The 23,373-nt window shown below is 44.2% G+C and overlaps 1 protein-coding gene across 3 annotated transcripts in view; it reads left to right on the forward strand.

Moving 5' to 3' along the window:
- Positions 1–23,373, forward strand: part of LOC306816719 (uncharacterized protein) — an 82,852-nt gene that overhangs the window by 29,004 nt on the left and 30,475 nt on the right. For all 3 annotated transcript variants that reach the window (XR_013777762.1, XR_013777763.1, XM_079333152.1), the window contains exons 4-8: positions 5,996–6,160; positions 7,150–7,328; positions 7,911–8,041; positions 9,481–9,595; positions 21,946–22,065. Coding sequence is in view for 1 of the 3 variants with exons in the window: in XM_079333152.1 (XP_079189278.1) it covers positions 5,996–6,160; positions 7,150–7,328; positions 7,911–8,041; positions 9,481–9,595; positions 21,946–22,065 (710 nt within the window). In the remaining 2 variants the exon portion in view is untranslated. The remainder of the gene's footprint in view (positions 1–5,995; positions 6,161–7,149; positions 7,329–7,910; positions 8,042–9,480; positions 9,596–21,945; positions 22,066–23,373) is intronic.

Consider the following 23,373-nt stretch of genomic DNA (forward strand, 5'->3'; position numbering starts at 1 on the left):
GTGTGATATAGTCAATCTGCCAGGCCTTTCCATACTTATATTTGGACCATCGTCCCCCATACCAGAGGGGCTTCACCAGCTTGGCCTGTTTGATGGCAGTGCAAGTGTCACAGTCATGAATACCCTGAGGGATGCTGTCCATGGTTAGATCCACCCCTTGGTCTCGTGCCCACTTATAGGTGGCCTCCCAACCCTGATGGCCAGAGGCATCGTGGGCCCATTGAGCCAGGAACAATTCTCCCTTGTGTTCCCAATCTAAGTCTATCTTTGAGACCTCTCTCTGAGCAGCCTGATCTACCTGCTCGTTGTGCCTGTGTTCTTCATTAGCCTGACTCATGGGAACATGGGCATCCACATGGCAGACTTTCACGGGTAGCTTGTCTACCCGAGTGGCAATGTCTTTCCACTCATCAGGGGCCCAGATTGGTTTTCCTCTATGTTGCCAGTCAGCCTTTTTCCACCATTCCAGCCAACCCCACAGAGCATTGGCTACCATCCATGAATCAGTGTAAAGGTAGAGCTGTGGCCATTTCTCTCTCTCAGAAATGTCCAAGGCCAGCTGAACAGCTTTGAGTTCAGCAAGTTGACTCGATCCATCTTCTCCTTCGGTAGCTTGTGCAACCTGTCGTGTGGGGCTCCATACGGCTGCTTTCCATTTCCGGTTCATCTCCACAATGCGGCAGGAACCATCAGTGAATAGGGCGTAGCGTGTTTCATGTGCGGGCAGCTGGTTGTACGGTGGAGCTTCTTCAGCCTGGGTCACTTGCTTCTGCTCCTCTTCATCAGCGAGACCAAAATCTTCACCTTCTGGCCAGTTTGTAATTATCTCCAAAATCCCAGGGAGATTCGGGTTGCCAATACGGGCGCGCTGCTTGATGAGGGCAATCCACTTGCTCCATGTGGCGTCAGTGGCATGGTGAGTAGAGGGAACCTTTCCTTTGAACATCCACCCCAGCACTGGCAGTCAGGGTGCCAGGAGAAGCTGTGCTTCTGTGCCAATCGCCTCTGAGGCAGCTTGAACTCCCTCATGGGCAGCCAAGATTTCCTTCTCTGTGGAAGTGTAATTGGCTTCAGACCCTTTGTAGCTTCTGCTCCAGAATCCCAGGGGTCGGCCTCGGGTCTCACCAGGCACCTTCTGCCAAAGGCTCCAGGACAGACCATGGTTCCCAGCTGCAGAGTAGAGCACATTCTTTACCTCTGGTCCTGTCCTGACTGGGCCAAGGGCCATTGCATGAGTGATTTCCTGTTTGATCTGGGCAAAGGCTTGCTGTTGTTCGGGGCCTTAGTGGAAAGCATACTTCTTGCAAGTGACCTGGTAGAGAGGGCTCACAATCTGACTGTATTCGGGGATATGTATTCTCCAAAAGCCGATAGCACCTAGGAAAGTTTGTGTTTCGTTCTTGCTTGTTGGTGGAGACATTGCAGTGATCTTATTGATGACCTCATTGGGGACCTGGCGCCGTCCATCCTGCCACTTCACTCCCAGGAACTGGATCTCTCGGCCAGGTCCTTTCACTTTGCTCTTTTTAATGGCGAAACCGGCTCCCAGCAAAATCTGGATGATCTTCTCTCGTTTCTCAAATACCTCCATGGCTGTGTTCCCCCACGCAATTATGTCATCAATGTACTGCACATGTTCTGGAGCCTCACTCTTTTCCAGTGCAGCCTGGATCAGTCCGTGGCAGATGGTGGGGCTGTGTTTGCACCCCTGGGCCAGTCCATTCCAGGTGTACTGCACGCCCCTCCAGGTGAAAGCAAACTGAGGCCTGCACTCTGCTGCCAAAGGAATGGAGAAGAATGCATTTGCAATGTCAGTGGTGGCATACCACCTTGCTGCCTTGGACTCCAGCTCATACTGGAGTTCCAGCATGTCCGGCACGGCAGCGCTCAGCGGTGGAGTCACTTCATTCAATGCACAATAATCCACAGTCAGTCTCCATTCTCCATCAGATTTCTGCACAGGCCAAATAGGACTGTTGAAGAGTGAGTGGCTCTTGCTGACCACCCCTTGGCTCTCGAGATCACGGATCATCTTGTGAATGGGGATCACAGCATCTCGATTTGTCCAGTACTGCCAGCGGTGCACTGTCATGGTGGTAATTGGCACCTGTTGCTCTGTCATTTTCAGGAGTCCTACTGCAGAGAGGTTTTCTTACAGTCCAGGCAAGGTGTTCAAGTGCTTAATGCTCTCTGTCGCTACAGCAGCTATTCCAAAAGCCCACCTGAACCCCTTTGGGTCTTTGTAGTAGCCGTTCCTGAGGAAGTCTGTGCCTAGAATGCGCGGTGCCCCTGCGCCAGTTACAATTGGATGTTTCCGCCACCTCTTCCCTGTCAGGCTAATCTCAGCTTCCAGCAAAGTGAATTCCTGTGTTCCCCCGTTCACCCCAACAATGGAAACAGGTACCTTCCCCACATGTTCTGATGGTATCAGGGTGCATTGTGAACCAGTATCAACTAGCACTTTATGTTTCTGTGGCTTTGATGTGCCAGGCCATCGCACCCACGCTATCCAATAGATCCTGTCATCCCATGCCTCTCCCTGGCTAGAGGCAGGGCCCCTCTAGCCCTGGTTATTATTTCTTTCCTGGGCATACATAGTGGAGGTTCCTTCCAGGGGATCTGACAGAACATCCTCCTTGCAGTAATACCCTGCACCTTGCTTGTGGGAGGTCGAGGCTACCTTCATTTTAGTGCGGTTCCCTCGGTTAGCATTTCCCTCCCTGAGCTGATGCACCCGTGCTGCCAGGACAGAAGTGGGTTTCCCATGCCATTTTCCCATGTCTTCCTCATGGTATCGCAGGAAAAATCACAAGTCAGCTCGTGAGGTGTACCCTCTCTCCCTAGGTGGGGGGCGTAAAGCTCTGACTTGGGAGTCTGTGACTCGTACTGATGCTACGCTGATCTTCCTTACCTCCTCCCTCACCTCTTTCATCCTATCATGGACCTCTTGGAAATCCCTGGCCGCGGCAGAGTCATTGGCCTGCATTGGGCCATTCATCCTGGCTCAAAATTTCTGAATTTGTTGGCAACAGTACACACTGTCTCTGGGTGGTTATCAGCATTAATCATTGCTATGTAGGTGGTATATTGAGATAGACCCAAGGTTGCCAAATTCCATAGCATCTGCCCTGTGCACTTGACCTTGTCAGGGTCCTTGTCATGCTGTCCATCCCTCCCAAAGAGTACCTCTAATACTGCTGTTTCTCTCAGCTGCTGGATCCCTTCCTCAAGGGTCTTCCAGAGTATTCTATGGTGGTGCTCCTGCATTCTCTCTCTGTGTCCAAACTTCTCTCTCACCCTCATTAAAAGCTGGTCCCAAAGGGAAAGGAGGCCTTGCTCCCTTACGAATAACTGGTCCATACCTGAATCCTGGGCCATGGATCTCAAATTTTTGTCCTCAGTTCCATCCATTTGTACACCTGTTCCAGGAAGGTCCCAGACTCGGAGTAACCAAGTTGTAAAAGGCTCACGGCCCCTCTGTGCAATGTCTTTACGCAGGTTACGGAGACTATCGTATGAGAGGGACTCGGTGATGATCTCAACCTCTGGCTCCCTTTCTAGTTGTGAGGACCCTCCTTGCTGATCCCCATTATCTAGGTGCCTCGTTTTAATCTTAGATTTCCTAGTTTCCACAGGAGCAACTGCTGCTGGCTGTGGCTGCTCCTGTGATCCAGCTGGAACCTGGACAGATACAACATCTACGGGTTCCACTGCAGCACCATCTGACTCTCCCTCTTTATGGCAGGGGGAGGGTTTCTCACCAGCTGGAGAAAAATACTCCTTTAACATCTGTCTTTGCTTCTTCAACATTTGGCCTATATCCTTTACTAGAGCCCCCACCCACTCTGGGTGGCTCATTTTTGCACTGGGCTGTGGGGCAGGGTTAGGCTCAGGGGCAGCATTCCTAGTCCCTGGGGCAGAGGCAGGTTCTGGGGTAACATCCCTAGTCCCAGCGGCAGGCTCTGGGGCAGCATCCCTAGTCCCTGGGACAGAGGCAGGTTCTGGGGCAACCTCCCTAGTCCAAGGGGCAGGCTCTGGGGCAGCATCCTTAGTCCCTGGGGCAGGGGCAGGTTCTGGGGCAACATCCCTAGTCCCTGGGGCAGGTATAAGAGTTGTTGTCCAAGCTAATATTCCCTTGTTTCTGAATGCTAAGTAGAACAGGCCTATCAGCAACACCAGCCACAGTATAATAACACTGGCAATTAAAACAGATCTGAAATCCTTGAGAACCGGTGGGGTAGCCTCAAAAAACTGGGTGATGGGTTGGGAGAAAATTTCCCTTGCACTCATTACCTCACAGTAAGTACCATTACTGAAATAACCCCAGAGAAACGCAGTTAGAGTACGATAGCTCCAGATGCATGCAACCGCTTCCCAGAAAAAATTAAAAACCCATGAATTCCTGACATAATCAATCCACCAAACGAATTGGATAATAGCTACAGTAACTTTGGTGAGGGGGCCCAAATTCAAATAAGGGCTTGCAAATGGGAGGGAGATGGCTGTGATCACATGGAACACAAACCAGATTAAACCAGACAACATATTGCCAATTAAGAGAGCTGTTATTCCTGTCTTAACTCTCCACTCATTGCCCTCAGACCCACGTTGGGCGCCAAAATCTGTCCTGGTTTGAAAGGACAGGTGTCTGCCAGTAAGGGCAGAACTTTCCCTTTGAAACAGAGACTTTGGTTCCACTCCCCCCAAGTATTATGATTGTTTGAATCGAGGACTCTGAGGCAGAGATAAGGGGGTGGGAATAACAGCTCTTTTACTAATATATCTAACTGTACAAGCAGAAAACAACAGCAGTTGTTAAAATTGCTAACAGAACAGAATAGGTAACTCGGTGTCAGTCCTTTTGGATGCAAGCATGCTGTTTCTGTGCTTAGTCCACAGCCCGGAGCTGCCGAGGGCAGGCGGGAACGGAGGCAGGAGGTGGGGCGGCAGTGGCCACGCCGGTCTTGCGTGGGAACGGGCTGGAGCGGCGGCTCCTCGCTCACCGTTTGTGTCCGGGTGATCAGCTGTGTCCGCAGAGGCAGGAGGCTGGAACGGGGCAGATACAGGGCAGGTGATCACAGACGGTCTGGCTCTCCTGTGCTCCGGCCGCGTGGGCTGCAGATCCGGGCGTCCTCCTCCGAGCTTGCCGGAAACACGAGTCCCCTCCCGAAAGCCTCAGAGGCAGCTCTGGGAGCCTCGGCAATTGACACCTTTTGTCTGGAGTCATCAGAGACCCTGGGTGTAACCCGGCCAGCTCCATTGGAATGATAATGGGAAATATTCTTTCAATTCACACAGTAGTAGAAAAATACTCAACCCCCAACACCTCCTTTTTTTCTTACCTTTATATCTGAGCTCACATCACATGGTATGGAATATCCCTTTGGTTAATTTGGGTTCGCTGGCCTGGTTGTGTCCTCTCACAAGATCTTGCCCACTCCCAGCCCCTTTATGGGGGGAATGTTGAGAGACAGTGCTGATGCTGTGCCTGTGCTGCTCAGCAGTAGCCAAAACACTGGTGTGTTATCAACACCTTTCTATCTACCAATGCAAAGCAAAACACTGAGGGCTGCTACAGGTACATTAACTCCAGCTCAGCCACACTCAGTACAATAACCCTCTGTTTAATGATAAAAGGATGATTTAAAATAAAGTAGTTTAGTTACATTAAAACAACCACTGGTGGCTTGTTGAGAGTTTCTAACAATTGTTAGAAACTTTGTTTGCTGGAAAGCAAGTTGTTTTTTTGGATGGAGAAAAAATTCAAACCAGGAACTCAGCAGACTAATTTAGTAATCATTTTGAAGTGACTTTTTTTATAACATTCCCCAAGAGAAATTTCAGTTCCCAGTTCTGGGACCTTGCAGTTTAAAGTCTTACCTATATTAATTAGGCTTGCTTTTATAGAAATGCACAAGGAAGGCAAGTATTAAAAGGTGAAGTGTCTCCTTCCTGTGCTTGGTTGCAAAGCATATCCTATTTTTATATTTTCCAGCTTGGTGTTTCACTTTGCACTTTGGGGGCTATACCAGCAGCAGCACTGGACCCTAGCATTACAACACTGACAGAAATACCACAGCCACCAATTATGGGGAATGTGGACCCATCCAAGATTGATGAAATTAGAAGAACAGTCTACGTTGGAAACTTGAATTCACAGGTAGCTTTTTTTGGTTTTGTTGGCAATAGTAATGGAAGATACAGAATTGTTAATTTGTGAATTGCAATCTTGCATTTTAAGAGTTTTCATTAGTTGATGCCAATAGAAGTTTACTAGAGATATTTCAAATTCTTAAATGCTCTTTTGCCAATCAGATGATGCCAGACTGTTGGAATTAATTCCATCAGGAAACCAAAGAAATCACGCTTTTAGCTGAATTCAAGAAACATTCAGGATTGTGAGTGTTGATCAAATGTCCAGCTGGGTTATATTAGCTGAACAATGCCTCAGAATTTGTGAGAGTGTGGTAGCTGTCCCGCACAACACTGCAGTTGCTTAAGTACAGTAAGAAGAAATTATTTGTCCTAGTGGAAGTTGCAAAATTAGCATAAATATATTTGAGTTGCTCTGACAGGAAAGTTTGGTTTGTCAGAAACTTCTTTTTCAGCAATTGATTGAATTAATTGAAAAACAATTTGATTTTGACTGATGGAAATACAAGTACTTTATTTTTGTGATTTTTGACTGCCAAAGTAGCTACTAGAGTATAAAACTACTATTGATCACAATAAAATAAAACAAGCTTGAAACTAGTAGAAAAACAGATAATAGTGAAGTCTTGTAATACTGCTTGGATTTTTTTTTAGTTGATCAGAATTCACAATGAGTATCTTGGACATAGGTGTATCATCAGTTATTTCAAATAAGTTGTCTAAAATCTGCAAAATCCTGTACAAATGCATTTTTAACCTAGATATAGGACTTCAGGGCTCATGATTGCACTATTTTAAATTGTAATATATTTTTTAGATTAATGGAAGAAAAAAATACCTTTCTCTGTTAAAGTGTAACATGACCAAATTCATGTCACCTGTGTAATGATGGTGAGATGTCTTTCCAAAATCTGTAGCTGTTAGATTATCTGATATGTTGAATAAGTGTTTTTTGTTATATGTTTTACTTCAGCTGAACTCTTTGACTCTTTCTAGACTACAACAGCAGATCAGCTGCTTGAATTTTTTAAGCAAGTTGGAGAAGTGAAATTTGTGCGAATGGCAGGTGATGAGACACAACCAACACGATTTGCTTTTGTGGAATTTGCAGACCAAAATTCTGTACCTCGAGCTCTTGCCTTTAATGGAGTTATGTTTGGAGACAGGCCACTGAAGTAAGAAATTAATTATCCATATCAATATTGAATGAGAGATGGCTTATTATCCTTATGCATTTATGACTCATGCAGGAAACTGCTATGATTAATATTTTTTTCAGTGTTTGTAAACTGGAATGCTGTTATGAATCTCAAGGATGGACATAACTTTTTTTCCAAGAAGAATATGGTTGGCATTGAATAAGTTATTTCTACATCCAATCTTGAATTGTCGAAAGCCATAACAGTGAGAGAATCTGCAAAGTCCTTTGCACTAATTAGGCTTTATATATGTTTTGTATGTAATTAGTAGGTATTAATGTAGAAATTTGATCTGAAAAAGATTTATAGACTTGTATTAGAAAAAAATTTAACATGGAAATATTGTGCCACAATTATTTAAAAGTCATAAGATTTGAAAGCAGTAAAAAACAGGCATTTCAGATACTTAGAAAAGATGAGTGCTAGAGGAAAAATTTGTAGTTTTGATGAACTTTGAAGTTTTTAGTCATACATGGAAGTTGAGGTGCTTTAATTTGTTTTTCATTTTTTCTTTTCAAAAGTTTGGAAGTTAAAGTTTTTGTTTTTTTCTTATTTTAGAATAAATCACTCCAATAATGCAATAGTGAAGCCTCCTGAAATGACACCACAAGCTGCTGCCAAGGAACTGGAAGAAGTGATGAAGAGAGTAAGAGAAGCGCAATCTTTCATATCTGCTGCTATTGAGCCAGGTAGGTATATTATGTTCATTACCTAAGATGTGTTCTGTGTGTACCTTGACACATGCTTTTAAGAGCACTTTTAAACACAGGAAAAGGGTACTCAGAGGTGAGCAACATGTATGTGGGAAAACAAAAGAAAATAATCAAAATTGTTTTCATGCAAAAAGCAGTGGAATGAAGCTGACTTTTTATTTCATCATGTCTTATTTTCAGATACATGCTCACTGAATGTTTTCAAAAATGCAAAGTCAATACTAAATTAATATTTAATGTTGGTGCTTTTAAAGTTCAAAGTGCTTACAAACTTAAAAAATGCTTTTTATTTTGTTTTCTCTTCTAGCACCCATTAATACCATAATTTCACGATCAGAGCAAGCTACTTGCTTTTCTTTGGCAGATTAATTTTATCACTATGCTATGCTCTTTTTCATACTGCCTCAAGACTATATACATCCTCATAGCAAATGGGATCAGGCAATGAATCTGGGCTAAAACTTAACATATTGTAACAGACTTTTCATTCAGATTGGTTCCCTGATCCCTGTTAAGACTGAGATGCCAGGTCAAGGAGGAAGGTGCCAGTGGCTCGAGTGGCTAGGCAGACACTTCAGTGCTGATTTATGCTGGCTTAAAGTGATTGCATCATCACAATGTAAAAATTCTCAACTTATTAAACTTGCAGTTGAAATCTTCCTTTTTCTTTTCATCAGCAAGATTTTGTCTTTCTTCTTACTAAAAAACCCAGACATTAGTTTATGTAGGTTAGATAGTGGAGGGTCTTGAGGTTTTTTTTCGAGGGGGGGGGGGAGAGGGATGGAGTACTTTGTCTTTTTTGAGAGTTGTGAGAAAAAGAGTTCTAACATTTCCTCAGTGTTAAGCAGCAGAATGATAATCTTTTAGTCTGAACTAAAGTCTGCAGAGGTCGCTGCTAAGTTTTCTGTTGACTTCCTGGCCTTCGGATCAAATGTTTTACTCCCTTCTCTCCATCCCTTCCTCCCCCAAAACAGCATTTGAGGAATAGAGCTTCAATATTTGTACAGTGGTTGGAATATTTAAAATACTAATTATTATTTGCATTTTATGTTTGTTTTCAAAACTCTGCCCTCTAAATTTATTCTTCTGAAGTTATTGAAAAAAGTAATTAAATTAAATAATATACCAGAGGAGAACCTGTTGTAATCTTGTGCATTGTGGCAGCAACATAAATCCCATTCCTAACAGAGCTAGCTGTTTATAATTATGTGGTTTATGTGTACTGCTGCAGGGTGTATGCACTCAATGAGTATATGCGATGACTTTATTAGATGTTTCTCAAGGATATTAGCAAAGAAGGAAGATGTTCAAAGCATGGGCCCTTGCACTATATGTGTGGTACATTACACTTGTAGCAAATTGTTAACTGGGATCTTTCAATGTTCTGAGCTTACATTGCAGTGTTTTCCTCTCAGAGTCTAGAAAAAGCAGTGAAAGAAAAGGTGGTCGATCTCGTTCCTATTCTCGTTCAGAATCCAGGTCTAGCTCAAAATCCCAATGTAGAAGGAAAAGATCTCGCTCAAAACACAGGTAGGTATATTTATTATTTTGGACTAAGAATTCATACTGGGGGTTTTTTGAGTGGTGGTGGTTACTGAAATTTCTTACTGAGTTGTGAGACAAGTTTCCCTGTAGAGAAAATTAGTAATGTAAACTGACCTAGGTAGAGTAACTAGGAACTTTGTCTATGAACAAATACTCTTTCCCTCTGTTTTCAGTATTACTTTCAGGTAAAACACACTAGAAGGTACTTTTTGTGCCATGTAGCATAACCATTTTTATGGTTTTATGGTGCATTTTGTGCCATGTAGCATAATTTCATTTTTTTACTTCTGTATTTTAAAAAGAAATAGTTATCTCTGTTTTGTGGATGGAACATTTAGTTTTCTGTTAATACACTAAACAGACAGGCTGGCTGGTTTTGCTAGCAGAAAGTTGCTGCTGTCCTGAACTTCTAAACATCTGGTTAACAAATACTGTATTTTTATTAACTGTACTGTAAATGTAAAGCTGTATTTTTTAAAAGCCAGAAGAAAAAAGCTTTAAGGGTAGTTTTTAATTCTTCAGATTTTTTTTTACTTTGGTAATTTCTTAAGTTTTAAAACAGGTTTTGAAATATAGGAGAAATAAAATTACCAGATCATCCATAAAGTTTACCCTTGAAAATTTTTTTCCAAGAATGAGACAGTCTTTCTATGTAAGACTTATAAACACTTCCTGAAATGGTGCAATGTCAGGAATGTCTTTTGATCGTTTACATAATCAAAGATATTTGACACCATTGAGTGTAAAAAAACTCCAACAAAACCTGTGTGTTTGATAGCTTGCACTTTAAAAAGGTGAGTATTTTCAGTGTTGCAGTGACAGCACTATCCCATTCTTTCATCCATTTTTTTTTTTTAACAGGGCAGCTAGAGTTCTTTCACATACAGAAAAGCTGGCCAGAGGAAATATACATCAGTTGTACTACTAAACAAGATATAAGTGTGCAGGCTTCAGATTTCATAAAAATCATAGAATAGTTTGTGTTGGAAGAGACCTTAAAGATCATCTAATTCCAACCCCCCTGCCATGGGCAGGGACACCTTCCATTAGACCAGGTTCCTCAAAGCCCCATCCAATCTGGCCTTGAACACTTTCAGGGATGGGGCATTCACAACTTCTCTGGGCAACCTGTTTCAGTGCCTTACCACCCTCACAGTAAGGAATTTCTTCCTAATATCTAATCTAAACCTATCTTCTTTCATTTTAAAGCCATTCCTCCTTATTCTATCACCACATGCCCTTGTAAAAAATTCCCCCCAGCTTTCTTGTAGGCCTCCTTTAGGTACCAGAAGGACACTGTAAGGTCACCCTGGAGACTTCTCTTTTCCAGGCTGAACAGCCCAGCCTCAACTCTCTCAGCCTGTCTTCATAGGAGAGATGTTCCAGCCCTCTGATCCCCTTCATAGTCCTCCTCTGGACTCTCCAACAGGCCTATATGCTTCCTGTGCTGGGGACCCCAGAGCTGGATGCAGTACTCCAGGAGGGATCTCACAAGAGCAGAGTAGAGGGGGAGAATCACCTCCCTCAATCTGCTGGCCATGCTCCTTTTGATGCAGCCTTTGATGCAGATTATTTTTATATGGTTGGCTGTCTGGGCTGCAAGCACACATTGCTGAGACATTGTTATGGTTTGACACTGGCCCAATGCCAGGCACCCACGAGAGTCACTCACTGACCCTCCCCTGGCTCAGCTGGGCAGAGGAGAGGAAAAAAATTATCTAACACTTGTCCTGGTTTACGGCACATTTGGGAGAAAACCTCTGAATGGGGTCCCTCTAGGAAACAGATTCAAGCAGACCCTCCCCCAACTGGTTCAGGGAAATATTTTCTCAGAGAGAAGTGGAAAAACACCTGTTTATTTAACAGGCAAAGCACTTCCCAGCACAAGAATGAACAATACTAAGCATTAGAACCTCCCGCTGGTCTGAAGAGATGACAAATTCAGAAGAGTCCCTTCTGTGGGTTGCAGCCCAGCTCAGTCTGTTCTCAGTCCCTCTGGAACTGGGAAATGCTGCAGCCCAGGCCAGGCCTGCTGGGCCACAGGTGTGAGCTCCCAGTGCTCTTCTGGGTTTTCAGTCCAGAGCAGGTTCAAATAATTCTAAGAAAAAGGAAAAAAAAAACAGTCTAGGGAGTTTCACTGCCTCAACTAGCTAGAAATTAATCAAGAGCAAAGCAGTGCTCTTTCCTGCTGTCCACTGCAGACCACACAGTGTGTGAAGGATGCAGGGTAACAAGTGCAGTCTCTGATAACGAACTGCACCTCTTCTCTCCCCCTTCCCTCCTGGAACCAGTCTTAAAGCTGCAGAACTCAATATTCAACACCAACAGAACAGACGATTGGGGATACAAGCATCAGAAAGTCACCCCAAGACATATTCATGAGGGAGATAGGGACCGGGAGAAATATTTCAAGACCAAAACAGGCACAAATTAAATTTCAAAGTGAATTTTATTGATAACAGAATCAGAGTAGGATAATGAGAAGTAAAATAAGCCCTTAAAACACCTTTTCCTCCCCAGACCCTCCCTCCTTCACACCAACAGTGCAGGGAGACAGGGCATGGGGGTTTTGGTCAGTTCATCACTGAGATTTTCTTCTGCTGCTCCTGGAGAGGAGTCCTTACCCTGTGAGACTGTGGGGTCTCTCCCACAGGAGACATTTCTCCATGAACTTCTCTGGTGTGGGTCCACTCTCACGAGCAGCAGCCATATTGCACCTGCTGCAACATGAATTCCCCCTACAGGCACACAGTCAGCCCTAAATTTCTGTGACGTGTCTCTCTTTCCACAGGATGCAGTCCTCCAAGGGCAGGTTGCTCTAGCCTGGAAGCAGGGGTCCCCTCTCTCCACCAGGTCTTCCACTGGATCTCAGCCTCCTCCAGGCTCTGGCATGGGCAGCTCCCCCATGGGCTGCGGGTGGATCTCTACATCCCCTGCGGACCCATGGGCTGCAGGGGCACAGTTGCTTCACCATGGTCTTCACCATGGCCTGCAGAGGAATCTCGGCTCTGGCACCTGAAGCACCTCCTCCCCCTCCTTCTCCACTGACCTTCGTGTCACCTTGTTTTATTCCCTTTCATATTCTCACCTCCTCCTCTTCTCTAACTACAAGCAAAAACTTGGGACTTTTGATTTTCTTCTTGAATATGTTATCACAGAGGTGTTATCAACCTCTCTCATTGTCCCAGTTTCAGCCATTAGCATGCCCATCTTCAGAGCCATCAGCCATTGGCTCTGTCGGATATGGTGGGAAGCTTCTAGCAGCTTCTCACAGGAGCCATCTTTGTGGCCCCTCTGCTGCCAAAAAACAGGCTGTGCCAAACCAATACAAACATATCAAGCTTCTTGTCCACCAACACCCCAAGTCCTTCTCCCTAGGTCTGCTCTCAATCCATTCTCCACTCAGCCTTTACCTGTGCTTGGGGTTGCCCTGACCCAGGTGCAGGACCTTGCACTTGGCCTTGTCGAACTTAATTATCTTTTTACAGGCCCACTTCTCAAGCCTGTCAGGGTCCCTCTGGTTGGCATCCCTTCCATCCAGTGTGTCGACTGCACCACATCGTTTGCTGTTGTCAGCAAACTTGCTAAGGGTGAACTCGATCTCACTGTCCATGTCACCAACAAAGATGTTAAACAGTGCCAGTCCCAATACTGACTCCTGAGGATCACCACTGGTCACTGCTCTCCACTTGGACATTGAGCTGTTGACTGCAACTCATTGAGTGTGATCATCCAGCCAATTCCTTATCCATTGACTGGTCCATCATCACATCACAGAATCAGAGAACCACAGAATCACAGAATATGCTGAGTTGGAAATGACCCACAAGTATCACTGAGTCCATCTCCAGGCACTGCACATCACCATTCCCAAGAATCACACCATGTGCCTGAGAGTATTTCCCAAAAGCTTCTTGTACAAATTCTGTCAGGCTTGGGGCTGTGACAGCTTCCCTGGGGAGCCTGTTCCAGTGTCCAGCCACCCTCTGGGTGAAGGACCTTTCTCTAATATCCAACTTAAACCTCCCCTGACAAAATTTCAGGCTATTTCCTTGGGTCCTGTCACTGGTCACCACAGAGAAGAGAACAGTGTCTGCCCCTCCTCTTCCCCTCACAAGGAAGTTATAGACTGTGATGAGATCTCCCCTCAGTCTCCTCCAAGATGAACAGACCAAGTGACCTCAGGCACTCCTCTCAGAGCTTCCCCTCAAGGCCCTTCACCATCTTTGTCACCCTCCTTTGTATGCTCTCTAATGGCTTGATATCTTTCTTGTATTGTGGTGCCCAAAGCTGCACACAATATTCAAGATGAGGCCGCACCAGTACTAAGCAGAGTGGGACAATCACCTCCCTTGACTGGCTGATGATGCTTTGCCTGATGCACCCCAGGACATGGTTGGCCCTCCTGGCTGCCAGGGCACTGCTGACTAATATTCAACTTTCTGTTGACCAGGACGCCCAGGTCCCTATCCTTTGCACTTCTTTCCAGCATTTAATTCCCCAGTCTGTATATAAATCCAGGGTTGTCCCATCCCAGGTGCAGAATTCATCACTTCCCCTAGTTAAACTTCATGCATTTGGTGATTGCCCAGTCCTCTAATGTCAAGGTCTCTCTGCAGGGCATCCCCACCTTTGAGGGAGTCAGCAGCTCCTCCCAATTTTGTATTATCTGCAAACTTGCTTAGTATCTCTTTGAGTCCTGCTTTCAAGTAATTTATAAAGGTGTTGAAGAGCACAGGGCTAAGATGGAGCCCTGAGGAATCCCACTAGTGACAGGTTGCCAGTCTGATGTCACCCTATTCATTATAACTCTTTGTGCCTGACCTGTGAGCCAGTTGTTCACCCATCTCATGATGTGTTTATCCAGTTGTGTGCTGGACATTTTGTCTGGAAGTATTCTGTGAGAGACAGTATCAAAAGCTCTACTGAAATCCAAAAAGATTACATCAACTGGCTTCCCTTGATCAATGAAGTGGGTTATCTTGTCAAAAAAAAGGAAATCAAGTTTGATAAGCAGAACTTTCCTGTCATGAGGCCATGCTGGCTGTGACCGATGACTGCATTGTCTTTTGGGTGTTTTTCAATACCTCTCAGAATAATCTTCATAACTTTACCAGGCACTAAAGGGAGACTAACAGGCCTGTAGTTTCTGTAGTCCTTCTTCTTGCCCTTGATAATTGGGACAATGTTCAGCATCTTTCAGTCAGTTGGGACATCTTCAGATTTCCAAGACCACTCAAAATCATTGAGAGAGGTTTTACGATGACATCAGCCAGTTCCCTGAGGATTCTTGCATTAATTCCATCAGGCCCCATAGATTTGGAGCAGCAGATCCCACACAATTTCAGGGTTGACTAGGAGTAGATCATTCTCGCAGTCATGGTCCTCCAGCTCAGGACACTGAGACCCCCTTGATCCATCATCCGTGTTGATGGCATAGACAAAGAATGCATTAAACACCTCTGCCTTGTCCATGTCCCTGTTTGTGAGGTGACCATCCTCATCATGTAACAGGCCGATGTTATTGTTACACTGCCTATTTCTATTATTATATTTGAAAAATCTCTTTTTATCATCCCCCACAGTTCTGGCAGCTTCAACTCCAGTTGAGCTTTACCATACAGATTTTCTCCCTACACTGCCAAGCAACATCTCTGTATTCTTCCCATGTCACCTGACCTTGCTTCCACTGGGCATACACCTTCCTTTTTTGCCTTATTTTAAAGAGAAGATTCCTGTTCAGCCAAGTCAGCCTTCTGCCTGGCCTGCTTGACTTTTGATGTTTAGGAATTGCCTGCTCCTATGACCTTAGGAGGCGATGTTTAAAAAGTGACAAGCACTGATGGACCCCAGCACCTACAAAAACATTTTCCCAAGGGACCTTTGTACAAGTCCAGGTAGATGACATCAGTCACTCTTCCTACATCCACAACTGCTGTAAGCCCATTGTAGAAGGCCACTAAATTTGTCAGGCACAATCTGCTCTGTCAGTAATCATCTTATTTTCCAGTGCTTGTGTTTTGTAACAATGTTACACTGTAAGTGTTATATAATGACACCAAAACATTGGGTACTTTTTTAATGCAAGAATAATAATTTGTTCAATTATTTATTGCTTGCTTATCTTCTCTAACTCAAGACAACTGAAAAACAGTCTGTTTTGTGTAGCTGCAGTAATCAGTGCTATTTTTTACTGATGCAAATCTAATAGATTTGTAGGAGATAAATTTGGATTTCTTTTTCTTGCAGAAAATCTGTCCTTTAAACAATTGTTGATAATTAAAGTGATTTTACCACTGTTACTGTCAGTTTTGAGAACATGCTGTGTTGTGGATTAACCCCAGGCGGAACTAAGTACCATGCAACTGCTTGCTCCCTTCCACCCCTCCCTCCCTGGTGGGATGTGGAGGAGAATCAGAAAAAGATAAAACCCATGGCCAAGATAAAAACAGTTTAATAAGAGAAAAAAAAGTAAAACATAATAATAATAACAATAATAATAATAATGACAACAAAATCAACAATCAACAATACTTTAAAAATGTAATTACAATAAGAGGGTGTCCGAGTTCAGGACAAATTTGGGGAAAGACCTCCAAAGGACCCCCCCCCACACCCCCCCCCCCCCGGGCTCGGAAAGAATTTTCTTCTGGGGAAAGTGGAAAAAACTTATTTATTAACAAAAGACAAGAGAAACACTTCCCAGCACAGAACCAGATGACCAAAAAAAAATTTCACCGAGAGAGAGAGACGAACTCTGTTGATCTTTGCTGGGAAGGGCGGCAGAGCTTCTTTGGCAGACTTCCAGAGGCAGTCTCTGAGGTTCAGATCCATCTCCTCTGGAGCCGGTGCAAATCTTTGGGATGAGAAGGTAGAGAGGAAGAGGGGCAGCCGGGGTAGCCAGCAGGGTAGCAAGCCGGGGGCAGAAAGAAGCAAGCTGGGGGCAAGCAGAAGGAAGCAGCCTAGCAAAGCAGCCGGGGGGAGGGGCTGCCACAGCAGCCGGCAGCTCCATGGCGGGGGCAGGGAGAGGAGTTAGTCATAACATCAACCCGGGACAGAGGGAGACAGAGGAATAAAACCCAAGAGAAATAAGTGATGCACAATACAATTGCTCACCACCTGACCAATGCCCAGCCTGTCCCCAACCACTGATTGGTGGCTCATGGCCAACTTCCCCCAGTTTATATACTGAACATGATGTTCCATGGTATGGAAAATCGCTTTGACCAGTTCAGGCCAGTTGTCCCAGCTATGCTCCCTCATGGTTTATTGTGCACCTCCTCACTGGCAGAGCATGAGACACTGAAGAAGCCCTTGTCTTAGGTTAAGCACTACTTAGCAACAGCCAAAACATCAGTGTGTTTCAACATTATTCTCATATGGAATCCAAACCACAGCACTGTGCCAGATACTGAGAAGAAAATGAACTCTGTCCCACCTGAAACCAGAACTGTATCCACTCCTTATTCCACACTATTTATGTCATGCCAGAGTCTCATTTGCAAGTGGAGATGAGAGTTTAGACAAGTCCTGCCTTCGAGTCAGATTTCTGGTCGTAGATCTTTTTGAGGCGGCCTGTACCTCAAATGGTTCTGGCTCCCAAGTTCTTAAGAATGGCCAATTAGGTCTATTTTAAAATGAATTATTTATTGAATAGACACAATACTAACAGACATAAGACTTTAAATATACTACTTACTACACAGGATAAAACAAAAATAACTACTAGTAGATAAAATACAGTGTACGATAAAATGTACCTATATTACAGCTAGTGAAGAAATAGTATAAGTTAGGAGTCAATGCAGCTTACCACCAAATTGATGATGGAGTACACATAGACTCCTTTCACTCAATTCCTGGAAAAGTAACTACAAAGTTTGCGCCCAAACTTTGGAGACAAGTCCTACGTGTTTCCAGGGTGTGTGTAGGAGATTTCTGACATTGTGAAAGTTTGTGTAGCTTTTATAGTTTGTCAAGTGAATTGTCTGTGAGTGAGAAATTCCAGCTTCTCTCCTTACATCCTGCTCTCAAGGCAAGATATTTATTCTATCCCATGTGGTGTCAGAGGTAACTCCTTACTGGATAAGCCGGGGTTATCTCACCAATTCATATGAGGGGGAGAATGCCTGGAGCTATTGCACCAGCTGATGGATAGAACAGATAAGGTCTTCTGTGGTAGGGGGGAAGACTTATGTACATTCAGGTTTCTCAGATGGTCATGAACCTGATCTTTACTTACAGTGAGAGGGACTTTGCTCCCCCAGTCCCCATTCTGCTGTTCATCCACTCAAGAGGTGTGGGAAGAGGGGTTGCCATTGAAGACTGAGGCAAAGAAGCTGTCAAGTACCTCAGCCTTCTCCTCATCCATTGTTACCAGTTTACCAGCATTGTTTATCGGGGGCTTACACATTCTTTGACTTCCTTTTCTGGTTGTCATACCTGTAGAAGCCCTTTCTGTTGTTCTTTGTGTCCTTTACCCGGTTCAGTTCCAGCTTCATCTTGGCCTTCCTCACCCTATCCTTACACAACTGTATTCTGCCTATAGTCTTCCCAGGTCACCAGTCGTAGCTTCAACTGTCTGCATTTGCTTCTTTCCCTTTAGTTTGACCAGCAGTTCCCCACTCAGTCATGCTGGTCTCTTGCCTTTCTTGCCTGATTTCTTTTTCCTGGGAATCACTAGCTCTTGCACTCTATGGATGGCTTCTTTAAATGTCTGCCAGGTCTGTTCCACTCCCTTGTGCCTGAGGACAGTCTCCCAGGAGATCCCACTGACTGTCTCCCTGAAGAGCTGGAAGTTTGATTTCCTAAAGTTCAGGGACCTAACTGCTCCTTACCTGATCCATATCCCTCAGGACTATGAACTCCACCAGTGTATGATCACTGCAGCCCTGGCTGCCTCTAATGTTGATGTCCCCAATTAGCTCAGTTACATTGGTGACCAACAGATCCAGTACTGCATCCCCTCTGGTAGGGCTATTACCTGGCTCAAGAAGTTATCCTCCATGCATTTCAGGAGTCTCTTGGACTGCCTAAAGCTTGCTGTGCTATTTTCCCAGCAGATGTTGGTGTCATAGGTGGAGTGGGAGCTTCAGACAAAGTTTATTAGAGAAGCCTTCCCATTGAGTCATAAGGTGCAGAAAAGACTGCCTTGCTTTCTAAACTCTTTCTCCGAGAAGAGCCTGAGTGTGGCTGGATCCAATCTTAGCCCCAGACTTTGTCAACGGTTTAGGTCTAAAGAATTATAAAGGTGTAATTGAACCTGTGTACAACTTTGTCCTGTGGGATTAAGGATGGCAAATTGTCCTGGTTTGAAAGGACAGGTGTCTGCCACTAAGGGCAGAAGTTTCCCTTTGAAATAGAGACTTGGGTTCCACTCCCCCCCAAGTATTATAATTGTTTGAATCAAGGACTCTGAGGCAGAGATAAGGGGGTGGGAATAACAGCTCTTTTACTAGTATATCTAACCGTACAAGCAGAAAACAACAGCAGTTGTTAAAATTGCTAACAGAACAGAATAGATAACTCGGTGTCAGTCCTTTTAGATGCAAGTACGCTGTTTCTGTGCTTAGTCCCAGCCCGGAGCTGCCAAGGGCAAACGGGAGCGCAGGCGGGAGGGGGCGGCAGCGACCACGCCGGTCTCGGGCGGGAAACGGGCTGGAGCAGGCGGCTCCTCGCTCACCATTTGTGTCCGGGTGATCAGCTGTGTCCGCAGAGGCAGGAGGCTGGAACGGGGCAGATGCAGGGCAGGTGATCACAGAGGATCTGGCTCTCCTGTGCTCGGCCGTGTGGGCTGAAGAGCCGGGCGTCCTCCTCCCTGCTCGTCAGAAACACGAGTCGTCGTCGTCGTCGTGTCCCCCCCCCCCGGAAGCCTCAGAGGCCCCTCCGGGAGCTGTTCCCACTGACCCCTTTTGTCTAGAGTCATCAGAGATCCTGGGTGTAACCCGGCCAGCTCCATTGGTATGATAATGGGAAAAATTCTTTCAATTGACACAGTAATAGAAAAACACTCAACCCCCAACACAAATATATATATATATATATATATATATATATGAATTATTTATTATAATAAATGATTGAACAAAAATATCTTAATCAGAATTATTTACTACAGATTATAGAAGCTAAAACTGGTAGTATAGTATTGTGTACTATATTGAAGTGGTTATGTTAAAGCTACCAAACCCACCCAATTTTTAACTAGAGATTCATGTTACTCACCCATACCAACAACTCTGGGCTTGCTCTTTCAGCCTCGAGGAGTAACCTTGAGGGGCACCCTCACCCAAGAGAGGAATCTTCATACACACTCCAAGAAAGGGTGTGTTAGAAGAACCTGCCATTTGAAAGTGGGATTGAACTTTTATAGTATAAAGTGATTGACTGTCAGTCATATATCTCCAGGTCAACTGTGCCAGCTTAGCATTTTTTGCTAAGGATACTTTACCATATCTGCCACATCTTCACCTCCATATCAGGATGTTTAACTTTGGGATTTATGAGTCAGACTTACTGTAGCATAATTCAACACCAAAAGCAGCATGATACCCCCTCTTAGTTCACCACTGATAACTTTGCAAAATAGGGAATTGTTTGAGTTGTTTTACCTGCTCATGGCTATTCTTCAGAGACAATTTTTCACATTCAATCTGCTTCTTGATGTAGAAGACAACCCATCTGCCTCTCCTTCCTCCCCGTCTCTTCTGAACAGCCTTTAGCCATAGATAGCTGCACTCCAGTCATGGGATTCATCCCACCAAGTTTCAGTAATGGCAACAAGGTTGCAGCTTTCTAGCAGCATGCTGGCTTCTAATGCCTCCTGTTCATTGCCCATGCTGTGTGCATTGGTGTAGAGGAACCTCAGCTAGGCTGTTAGGTGTGTTGCCTTCCTAGAGGAAGACCCCTTAATTAATTTGAGATAATTTTCTGGTGTTTCCCTGTTGGCTTTTATTAGCTTAGGAGTCCATGGCTCATTCCCATAAGACTGCAAGTGTGTTCCAGCATGGCCAGCACACTCCAGAGCCAGCAAGGTCTAGATGCACTACAGCTGGGCTATAAATTTCACCCCCAGCACTGTCATGCCACCCCTTAACTCATCTCTGCCGAGCCTGGTCTTTTCCCCTCTCTCCTTCAAACCTAGTTTAAAGACCTCTCAATCAGCCCTGCCAACTCACAGACTAGAATCCTTTTGCCCTTGCTAGACAGGGGAACCCCATCTGTTTCCAGAAGGCCTGGTGTTTTATAAACCACTTCATGATCAAAAAAGATGAAATTCCACCAATGGCACTGATCTTTGAGACGTGTGTTGACCAGGTGGGTTATCCTGTTCTTTTTAACATTCTTCCCTGCTACTGAAGGAATTGAGAAAAACACCACCTGTGCTCCTGTCCCGTCAACCAGCTGTCCCAATGCTTTAAAGTCCTTTTTGATTGCCCTAGGACTTTTCTCATCAACCTCGTTGCTGCCAACCTGGGCAGCCAACAGTGGGGAATAATCAGAGGGCTGAATCAGTCCAAGGAGTCTTCTGGCAATATCCGTTACCCAGGCCCCAGGGAGGCAGCAGACTTTTCTGTGGGATGGGTCCAGTTGGTATACCAGGTCCTTGGTTCCTTTCAGAAGGGTGTCACCCACTACAATTACCCTTCTTTCTTTCTTAATACCTGTAGTTGTGATCTGTCTGGTTGACTGACTTGTTCTGGTCAGCCCCTCAGATAGATCTTCACTATCATCTGCCTGATCCTCAAGTTCCAGAGCCTCATACCTATTCTTTAAGGGTACCTGGGAACGTGAGGGAGGCTGAAAGGGGATTCTCATACCTCCTGAGCAGAGACCTGTTTTCATTCCCCCTCATCTTTTAAGTCTCCTTTTGCCTGATGGTGAGAGGGTCAGGGCTTCTCTGACTCTTGCTGAGTTTCCATCCGCTGCATTTTTTTCAGGGATGGCAGGGTGCGACTCCACCAATCTCTCTCTCAAACTCCTTGATACTCTACAGCCTCTCCACTTCCTCTTTAAGCTCTGCCAGCAGGCTGAGAAGATCATCCAGCTGGTCACACAGCATGCAGGTGTTGTCTCTGCTGTCATCCGATATTATTACCAGGAGTACATGAGTATTACTTAAATGGTGCATTGTTTCAAAGGAGAGCATATGCACCTGGTGAAGCTTAAAGTATCCAATTTTACAAAAATGTTGATAGGCAGTATATTACTGAGGTGTAACTATATAATTTTATGTAGTGATGCAAGATTTATGTGGGGGTTTTTTTTCCTTCTTGGTTGACCTAATTTTTATGAAGTTTCAATATTAAAGTATTTTTCTTCTGACATTCATATAGAAGTAGATCTGGCAACAGATCACTCTCAAGACATAAGGACAGATGCATATCCAGAAGTCCCCTGAAAAAACTGTCTAGATCTAGGGAAAGGTGGAGATCAAGAAGTCACTCTCATTCTCGGTGAGTTCCATTCCTTAGAAATTATACTGTTCATCTTAGCATATAGTACAAAGTTTTTGAAAAAAATCTAACAAATCTTTGAGGTGATGGCAAAGGATGGAATCTCTAAATGATTTAACCTGTCCCAAGGCTTTGTTTGTGGAACAAAAGAATAGAAAGTAAGGTTTTTTTTGTTCTCAGTGTACTGGTTTTGTCTGTGATATAATTTTTTTCATAGTAATTCATATGGTGACTTCAGGGGTTAAATCACAACCCTGAGGTACCTAAACTTTGATATCAAAGTCTAGTATGCATTTATACCAACAACAAGCTGATTGAAAGTAGGTAACAGTTCTCAGACTTTAACCAATTAATTAGGTATGTTCTATGTAGTCTGTGCTACAAAAAAAGTGGATGATGTTTCTTCAACCTTGTCAACAGTTGTACTTTGGATTCAAGCTGAACTTGATCCTGCATTCTGAGAACATGTATAAAGTTTTTGTACACAAAATTTTATTTTTGACTTTGGCTATTTCATATTGGCCATACACTGCTGTAAGCACAAATGTATATGTCTATTATGTAACATATTCACATTTCAGCATCTAATTCACCTATATTTTTCCTAGTCCATTAATTTTTAAGTCTGATTATCTAATTATTGATCTGTGAAATTCCAACAAAATAATTCCTTTATCTCCTTGGATGATAATGTAACTTTCTGCGGAGTAAAATAGTAAATATTCACAAAACAGAAGTGACTGTAAAAGTAGTTTAATGAATAGAAGCCTTGGTACTTTTCTTTCTGTTTCATCTCTTTAATTCCCTGGCTCATTTAAAGGGAGCTTCATACTTAGGTTGTGCAGTTGTTTTCTGAGGAGAAAAGTTTTGTGGGAAATAGAACTGCAGATTTGTGGACCTCAGTGGGAACAGTTAGGAAGTAAGCTACATAGCTGGGCATCATTGATGGGTCCTTTTGACTCTGTTGCTGTTGTCTGGAGCTTCCTGAGATCTGCTCACTGGAAGGGCCAAATCCAATGAAATCTCTGTGATAAAGTCTTGGGTCATTGTGAAACCCCTTGCTATTGCTGGAACTGTGTGCTGTTCTTTCATCTTAATGATCTTACATTTCCTATGTGAGACATCCAAAGAGGTATTTGTGAAAACCTGATGGGAACCAAAGTCTTCAGGTCACAGGCCGTGAAACAACCCTACTATTTATTCGTAGCTAAACACTTGTTCCGATGAAAAAAGCTGGGGGCTGTGTGTATAAATATCCTAGAGGCAGGTCTAGGAGTCATGTGTCTCCTTTGTTAGAAAGATGGTTTA

Source organism: Erithacus rubecula, assembly GCF_903797595.1.
Source record: "Erithacus rubecula genome assembly, contig: SUPER_W_unloc_7, whole genome shotgun sequence".
NCBI classification, from domain to species: Eukaryota; Metazoa; Chordata; class Aves; order Passeriformes; family Muscicapidae; genus Erithacus; species Erithacus rubecula.